The following is an 8,934-nucleotide window of genomic DNA, read 5'->3' as shown; positions in this document are numbered from 1 at the left end:
GAGAAGATAAGTAACTGATCGATCATCGATGGGACACTTGAAAATAGGTTAGAACTATCGGTGTCTCATAGGGGGGTATGGGTCAATCCAAATTGTATTTTGAGTATATTGATGAATTGTTATATATATATATCTGATTTTCCATAAAAGAAAAAAGTACAATTTTAAGAAACCTACTTGAAAAGGGCATGGTAAATGCGTTGTTTTACTAAGAAATTAAATATAAGCTAATATTACCAACTTTGTAGCTTTTGAATTGAAATTTGGTTGGTTCATTAAGCTAATAAAATTGACTTTTATATGAATATTTAATTTGAGGTTTTCCCCTAAATTACAATAAATCCTCCTCAACTTTTGTTAAGGCGTGATTTGTCGTGTACAATCAGAAGAAGAAGAGCGGAAAAATGTCATACATATATATATATATATAAAATAAAACAAAATAATTTTTAACAGTATAAATAATACCAAATAGGCCTCTAAAAACCAATGAAAGAAAATGACAATTTTGAACGGAATAAAAAATATTTATTCACTGCAGCATAGATATTTATCTTAAGAAAGAATTAAAAATGGAAAGTTGAAAGTGTATTAGTATTAGTATAGAATAAAATTTGCATTAATATGAATCAGTCAAACGGGAACGGCGACCCATGTTTGAATATCAGTTAGAAAGTAGCTTCCCTTCATTGACCGCCATTCCAATTGATTAATGAGCTCTTATTAGTTTCAAAAACCTTACTGCTTCAGCCTTGCTTAATATTCATCGTCATGGGGAATTGTTTCACAAAATCTAACAAGTGTGCTCATGCTTCTTCCACTAATTTTTCTGCAGGTTGTTCTTCATTTCAACTGTTTAATTCTTCTATTTTCTTTCAGATTTTTGTTTATGGGTTCTTAACTTCTCACAGGAAATACAAAGTCTCAAACTAAAGGACTAAATCAAGATTCCAGTTCGACTCAGCAGACGCCTTCAACTTTAATTACTTCAAAAGTTGATGAAACATCGATGAATATAAATCTCAAGTCGTTTAGCTTCAATGATCTCAAGAATGCGACGAAAAATTTTCGACAGGATTTTGTTCTTGGAGAAGGAGGATTTGGTTGTGTGTTCAAAGGATGGATTGATGAGAACACTTTGTCTCCAACAAAACCAGGAAGTGGAATTGTGGTGGCTATAAAAAGACTCAAAGCTGAAAGTTTTCAAGGGCACAAGGAATGGCTGGTATGTTTGGGGATCTTAATTATAAGCTTAATTCTTGTTAATGGGTTTTGATTAATTTTTGTGATTGTTGGGCAGGCTGAAATAAACTATTTGAGTCAGCTTCACCATCCCAATCTTGTGAAGCTAATTGGGTATTGTGCAGAATCAGATAATAGGCTTCTGGTTTATGAGTTTATGCCAAAAGGAAGTTTGGAGAATCACTTATTCAGAAGTAAAGCTTTCTCAAACTTTAATTACTAGATAATATGAATCCATTTACTTGAAAACTGCAAAGTAATTCCTCTTGCCTTTCATATGTTTTTGATTGTGCAGAAGGAGTTGAACCAATTGGTTGGGCCACACGAATGAAAATTGCAATTGATGTGGCAAGAGGATTGTCATTTTTGCATGGTTTAGACTCCAATGTTATCTACCGTGATTTAAAGGCTTCCAATATTCTGCTTGATTCGGTATTTATACATCTTCAACACAAAATTATATATTAATCTTAATTTCTATTAAATGCCTGAATTTATTTATTTTTTATTTTAGGATTTTAATGCAAAGCTTTCAGACTTTGGTTTAGCAAGGGATGGGCCAACTGGTGATAACACTCATGTTTCAACTAGAGTTGTAGGAACAAGGGGTTATGCTGCTCCTGAATACGTAGCTACAGGTCACTTGAATCCCAAGAGTGATGTCTACAGCTTTGGCGTTGTGTTGTTAGAGTTGCTCTCAGGAAGGCGGGCTTTGGACGATCAAAGAGTTGGAGTTATCGAAGAAAGTCTAGTGGAGTGGGCAGAACCATTCCTGAAAGATGGCCGAAGAGTGTTTAGAATCATGGACATACGGCTGGGCGGTCAGTACTCGAAGAAAGCTGCCCAAGCTGTTGCCGCAGTTGCTTTGCAATGCCTACAAGATGATCCCAAGAACAGGCCTTACATGGTTAAGGTTCTAGCTGCTTTGGAACAACTCCACACATCGAAAGACATGCAATCCAAACCCCCACATCCTAAGACTAAGCACACTAATCACCCTCACAAAACATCTTCATCTATAAATTAAATATCAACACTATGCAAATTGTGTGTAATTCACGGTCTGTAGAATTATAGATTTATTCTTTGTGTTGTACACATAACACACACACACACACACACACACACATATATATATTATCTCCCTCATATTTCCGAGGACTAAACGCTAAAAACACCGTCGTGCCATTAGCTACAGCATAAAGTTGAATCTACTGAAAGAAGTGAGCAGTTGAAAATGCAGATAAATTCTTGTCTAGTTCAATGATCCCATCTGAAATGTTTCTTTTCCCCTTCAAAAACTGAGTGTACCACTTAGCAGAAAGTTTTGGGTGTCTGACCAAATCTGGGTCATCCAAATCTATGTAATACAACCCGTAGCTCGACTCATACCCATCCAACATCTCAAACAGATCTAGGAAGGACCAAGTGAAATACCCTCTAACATTTGATCCATTCCTTTCAAATTAATTAAAAGAATCGTGAAAAGAAAATGAAAAGCAAAAAGAGAATAGTATTAGAAGTAGTGAAAATCATATTAAAATTGAAAGAAAGCAGAGGCAGATTATATAACATACCTCAATGAGTGAAGCAAACCCTCTATGTATCCAGACAGAGACATAACCCTTGGCCAATCTTCTAATGTCGAATTGCGCTGCATCCGCTGACCTGGTAGAGCATTTTATGCTAAGTCTTGGCACCTTAGAGGATAATATGATCATAACTTATAAAATTGTGAGAATTTTATTGATACAGAGTTATGAAACTTATAAAATTGCAACTGAAGTTATAGTAGACTAGTCCTAAGTATTAAAGTAAAGAAACAAAAGACATCCCAATTTTCCAAACTAAAAAAAAAATAATAATAATTGAGAACAAAGCAAAATATTGTCTTGAAGATTTATAGCATTTATTTTAACACAGAAAGAAAGACTTACCTAATTTTATCCAAAGTTGATTCCTTGTTATATGTAAAATCCTTTTCATACTAACTTACAAGTTTTGGTTGATATACAAATAAATTATCCACCCTTGACAGGTAGACAAGTAATTTTGTGGACTAGTAAAATAAATGACATAATTTATTTTATTTTTAATAGAAGATCCTCCTAGGTCACATATTTATCTTGTCTTTATGGTAATAATGGACATAGCTTGATAGATTAATGAATAAAAGTATATGATTATTTCCCCCTAATCTCTGCTCATTTTCCTATCTTTTCTTTCTATTCTCTTGATTCGCCCTATTTCTTCTCTTCAGCCTTTTGTTCTGTCCCTCTCTTTCTTTTCTAACTCTTTCTACTTCATGCTCTACATCAATAATTTTCTTCACTTGTAATTTTCTCGTTTACATATTCATATTTTTCTGGTATAAAACTCCTTTCAGTAAACTTAGGAATTAATTCTCTATCACTGTCATTAAACTTGTCCAACTAAAGTAACAAAAAAAGGAAAGAAACAAAGATTTTCATTGCTGTCTTGATAGCAAGCGAAAGGACCTCCTTTATGAGAGTTTATGGAGAAAGTAAAGTGTTTTTTTGTATGTGAGCAATTGTTGAGGACAAGGGAGAGAAAGAGAGACCGTTTTCATGGATGTAAACAGGAGGGTTGCCATAAACTTGCTTAAAATACTCCAGCACTCCTTGCAGACCCCAAGGTGTAACAGGAAACTGAATAAAACAACCTGATTAGTAATACACTTAACGAACTTGATTAGTAACAGCCCTATATGTTATAATTCTCACCTCAACTGTTGATGAGTTATCAAGCATGGCTGTCAAAATCACAAGTTCAGTTAGCCGTTGTACTATCAAATTATCTAAATTCAATGAAGACTGAACTCAACTGACTTATTGATTCTGTAGGTACATTGACTAATTCATAATCGATCAATGGAAACATATGTTGAATTCAGTAGAAAAACATTTGCCAAGAACAAATGTGACAAAAAATCTGACGAAGGTTTTCCAGTTATAATTGAACATAATCAACTAGGTAAGAGCAATTGAGCTGAGGTAGACCAAAGTAATTCAAACCGATACTAAGCTTAGTTTTCAACATCCTTCATGATTTTCATTAAGTTCGATCTAATTAAGTCAAATAACATACGTATCAGTTCTACTGCCATGTCTGCATCAACGTCTCTATGTTCTTTCTTTAGGCTGTCAGAATTGTCCTTGACATACAAGGTGTTGTAAAAGTTGACTCCAAGGAAGTCAAATGAACCCTTAATCTGCTTGGATTCCAGATTGGTGAAGTCCGGCATCCTCGAGCCAGCATTCTTCTTCATTGTGATAGGATATTCTCCAGATACCAATGGATTCAAAAACCTAGAAAAAAGAAGAAAGAATGATAGAAAAGTAGAGAAAAAGAAGCTTGCAATTATAAAAGCGCATGACGACTCTTATTTGATGTGTGGCATCACACACACTGTAACTGATAGGAATGATAGGGATATGAAGCACTCAAGACAAGTGAAATGAGAGAGAGATGTAACAGCTCTAGGTACATGAATTTGTAACTCACCAACCAAGGTAGAAATCGTTCGCTCTCTTAGTGGCAATTGCATCTTCTGTTGTATTTCTAAAAGGAACAAACCAATAAGCAAACAAATTGAGCCCTAAGAATCCATGTTGCTTTTCCTGCATTGCCCAGAGTTTCCATCACTTGTCAATAATTAATCAGAGTCTCAGTAGTCAAAGTCCACCTATTTTATTGTTTAGCCAAGAAAGACTGCATGACAACTATTAGTCAATATTCTGAAATCAGATTTAAGATTAGAAGGCTCTGGCAGTGGAAAGAAGAGAATCTTAAAGTGGAAGACAAGCAAAAGCGAGGCTGATGATATAAATTTTCTAAAATCTTTGGGAAAATTATGACCTTTTAGAATGTTTTGAGGGGCCAAATCCACCTTCTATTTTGCTCCAACATAAATCTTGCTCCACCACCATAAGTATTAAATAAAAAGTTCATATTGAAGAGTTTTTGTTAGAAAGTATTTAAAGTCTTTTTTTTTTTTTTTAAACTAAATAGTTTACAATTTAATTGGGCTGTAATTTGAGAATTTGCATCGAAGAGCTTGTGGATCAAACACAACAAGTACAACAACAAACATCAACACTCAAGACTATTATTCAAGTTTAAACTGATATATGAGAACCTAATAATAGCATTTAAGCTCTAAAAGATAGTAATGCAAAAGATTTATTTACAATCAATAGAATAGAGCAGCACAAATTGAAAAGCTTCAACAATACCTTATACTTTTTGTTGTACAGCCTCGCAGCCGCTGCATGTGCCAACAAGATATGATGAGCTACTATGTATGGTTCAGACGATGAGTTACCTCTAGAACAATTGACCCCAAATGGAAACGAGCATCGTGCGGGCGGCAGAAATCCAATGTCATATCCTCCCAGTACAAACACATTGGCCTCATTCACAGTAGTCCAATATGAAACCCTATCACCAAAGTTTCTAAAGCATACATCTGCATACGCTGTAAAGTCTTTCCTGCATCCACATATTCAGTCACATTTAACCTGCTGTTTGTATACACCAATCACAAAAACCCATTTAAGACAAAAGAGAATTTATACACAATCTTTCGATTAAGCCATCCTCCATACTCATCCTCAAGTGCCTGTGGAAGATCGCTATGATGTAATGTAACATGCGGTTGGATTTCTGCTTGATCAAGAAACGGACAAATATCAGCACAACATTTGGTTAATAGTTTGGAAATACTTTTTCATGAATAAAAGCTACTTCCATGACAATAACTTGAAAATTTTGATCTAGTTCCTAAAAAATGAGAATTGTGATTATAACCATGACTGATTAATTCATTGATGAGGTTGTTGTAATACTGTAAACCCTTTGGATTAACCGGTCCTCTTCCATCTGAAACAGATAACAGCATTTCAAGCTTCAGAAAATGAACCACAAATTGCTCCTTTCTTGTTTGGTACTAAAATTGCAATTAAGTGATCCTACTTGGGATTAGTCTTGACCATGAAATGGAAAATCTGTAGGCTTCTAACCCTGTGTCCACCATGAGTTGGACATCTTCCTGCAAGAACCTCATAATAAAGAGGTCATGCTCCCACACGACATTGTGTGATTTATCCAATGAAATCAACATATATGACATAACTTGTTAATTTAATCATAATCTATAATCACTATAAGATAAAAGTCAGATGAGGAGAATGAATCACTGCTATGTTAGGTGAAAGAACCCAGAATTTACCTTGTATTTATGATAGTGGTCACATGCTACATCTCCATTGGCTCCATGTGTAATTCCTGAAATTAAAGTTAGTAATCAGCCAACCACTTTATGAGCATTCAAGATTGGCCTCATTATGGAACTATGAAATTGTGATAGTGATTTAAGAGTACATTTTTTACCTTTAATAAACTAAGATTGTCTCACAGTATAAAATTTTTAAGAAAAATAATATATATTTTGAAAAAAAAAAAAAAAAAAAAAAAAAAAAAGAAGAAGAAGAAGAAGCAGACCAGAGTGAGCAAAAGTGTCCCATATGCTTGGAGTCCTTCCATCTTCAGCAGCTGCACCTTCAACCTTTACAGAAATTCAAAATCATGCATGAATTAATATATTACTTGGCTTAAAATTTGTTAGAATTCATTTCCTTTCTGTTTATAAAATCAATAACAAAGACCAGAATGGTAAGAAAATAACTAACCTGATAAGCTGAGGTACCTGAGCCGAAAACGAAGTCAGCGGGGAAGTCATCTCTGCTGAATTGATTGCCACAATCAACTGATTTTACCACAAGAATAATGAAGAAAATTAAAAACAGCAGAAACTCCATTGTGAGGAGTTAGATGAAATGGTACTTGCTTGGTTTGGTTTATAGCCATTCATCAAGTATCCCTTAATTGACTATTGGCGCTTTTCATTATGGCAATCTGGCAGATTCCATTCAATGAGGAAAGACAAAAATGTCCTGCTTGCTTGCCCTTTTATGTTTTACGTTTTGTGATTTGGCAACTGTTTACACGTGTGCGATTGTATGCTTGCCACGAGGGACTACAGCTGACCCACAAAATAAAATGAAATGTATAATATATACCGTATAAACCCTTTATAACAATATTTTATATAAAAATAATCTTCGTATAGGTGTAAAAAAAATTGATCCTAATTTAAACCAAGAATAAATTTTATATTGTAATAAGTTATAATTTTTCTAGGTCTCTTCTTAAGAACTTGTCTCAATATAGTAATAATTATATGAATATTACAAAAAAAATATATGTTATGTTAAATTAAAAGTTTAAGATAAGTAAAATATTTATCTACAATTATTTGGCAATGATTTATACTATAGAGTTGTTACCACATCTTTTATCTTGCGAATTCATAATAAGTTTTCCACATGGACACTTTCTTATTGAAGCCAAAATATTTATAACTTCTCAAGTATATTTAGATACGAAACTTTTGATATTTTTTATCTATCATCCTCAAAATTATCTCCTTCCTCTTCTTGTCTAATTCTAGTAATGTTTTTTCTTCAGTTAAAACATATATGACTTGTTACTCATTTGTATAATTAAGGAATACATTCATATTTATTTGATTAGTGTACTGAAATTGTCGAATCTGATCATTTAATTTTGTAATAACTCTTTGATATCCATTTTCGTACTATATATCCTAATACTACTAAAAAAATGAATTAAATCCTAATACAACTAAAAAATAAATGGAAATCCTCATACTAATAAAACATGAATTATAAAATAAGAATTTCTTTTTAAATAAAAAAATAATTATTATAATTACACATCTATTAAGTTATAACCTCCTTATAATAATAAATTTAGTTGGTCATAACATTATGACTATAGAGAAATTATTTTATGTATATATATAATCACGGGACATAAGTTATACGATGGTCATTTTGAAGCTCTATAATTCTTTTATTTTGACATGATGGAATATTATTAGACATGTGGCATTGTGTAATTGGGGCATTCAAAGGTTTTGACATGATGAAATATTATTAGACATATGGCATCATGTAATTGGGGCATCCAAATGTCTAATAAAAACTTTTCTAAAATTCCTTTATTTTGATATGGTATAATGTTATTAGACACGTAAAATCATGTAATTGGAGTATCCAAAGGGTAAAATATTTTTAGATATGTATCATCATGTGATTGGGGTATGTAAAAGTCTAGTAAAAACCTTAATTAATCTATATATCTACACGCAACATCATATAATGGGAGGATCCAAAGTTTAATCAAAACTTAATCAATCTAAGTATCTATATAATTTCGAAACACACCTCGCTATTTGATTGTGATATAGGATTTCAAAAAAATCCCTGATTGATTGACATGTATGACCTTTTTGGAGCTCTAGAATTACTCAATCTTGCGACCTTGGGTGTGGTTGAATGACAGGTATTACAAAGGTCTAAATAAATAAAATAAACCATTCACATTTGCGTAAATTAAAACGCTTTGGTCTCCAAAACTTCATTTCTTATTTGTTACATATCTCAACCTCATAAATGACCTCCATCTTCTTCTTCGAGTAAAAAGAAATCAACTCAACGTCAGTCGGTGAAAACCTAACCTTGGAAACATTAAAGACGCGGTTGTGTAATACTATTCATCCCCACTAATTTGGTGTGATACTATTTA

General features: G+C 33.0%; 2 protein-coding genes across 2 annotated transcripts; one reads left to right on the top strand and one right to left on the bottom strand.

Moving 5' to 3' along the window:
- The first annotated feature begins 646 nt into the window (after positions 1-646).
- LOC116138209 (probable serine/threonine-protein kinase PBL2) lies at positions 647-2,385 on the top strand. Its single transcript, XM_031423930.1, has 5 exons — positions 647-835; positions 912-1,225; positions 1,301-1,436; positions 1,538-1,674; positions 1,757-2,385. Exons 1-5 carry the CDS (start codon positions 772-774, stop codon positions 2,267-2,269), a joined length of 1,164 nt encoding a protein of 387 aa, XP_031279790.1. The 5' UTR covers positions 647-771; the 3' UTR covers positions 2,270-2,385.
- Positions 2,386-2,421: 36 nt separating this feature from the next.
- On the bottom strand, positions 2,422-7,164 carry LOC116138208 (beta-glucosidase 11-like). Its single transcript, XM_031423929.1, has 13 exons — positions 6,954-7,164; positions 6,766-6,829; positions 6,494-6,549; positions 6,238-6,313; positions 6,073-6,144; positions 5,841-5,928; positions 5,499-5,754; positions 4,768-4,883; positions 4,351-4,571; positions 3,987-4,015; positions 3,824-3,911; positions 2,820-2,910; positions 2,422-2,700 (listed from the first exon to the last, which is right to left on the bottom strand). The coding sequence occupies exons 1-13, from the start codon at positions 7,080-7,082 to the stop codon at positions 2,454-2,456; spliced, it is 1,533 nt and encodes a 510-aa protein (XP_031279789.1). The 5' UTR covers positions 7,083-7,164; the 3' UTR covers positions 2,422-2,453.
- Positions 7,165-8,934: the final 1,770 nt, after the last annotated feature.

The sequence above is a fragment of the Pistacia vera genome, unplaced genomic scaffold (genome assembly GCF_008641045.1).
Source record: "Pistacia vera cultivar Batoury unplaced genomic scaffold, PisVer_v2 Contig339, whole genome shotgun sequence".
Classification (NCBI taxonomy): domain Eukaryota; kingdom Viridiplantae; phylum Streptophyta; class Magnoliopsida; order Sapindales; family Anacardiaceae; genus Pistacia; species Pistacia vera.
Note: the sequence above shows the minus strand (reverse complement) of the source record. Positions and strands in the feature narration are given on the sequence as shown.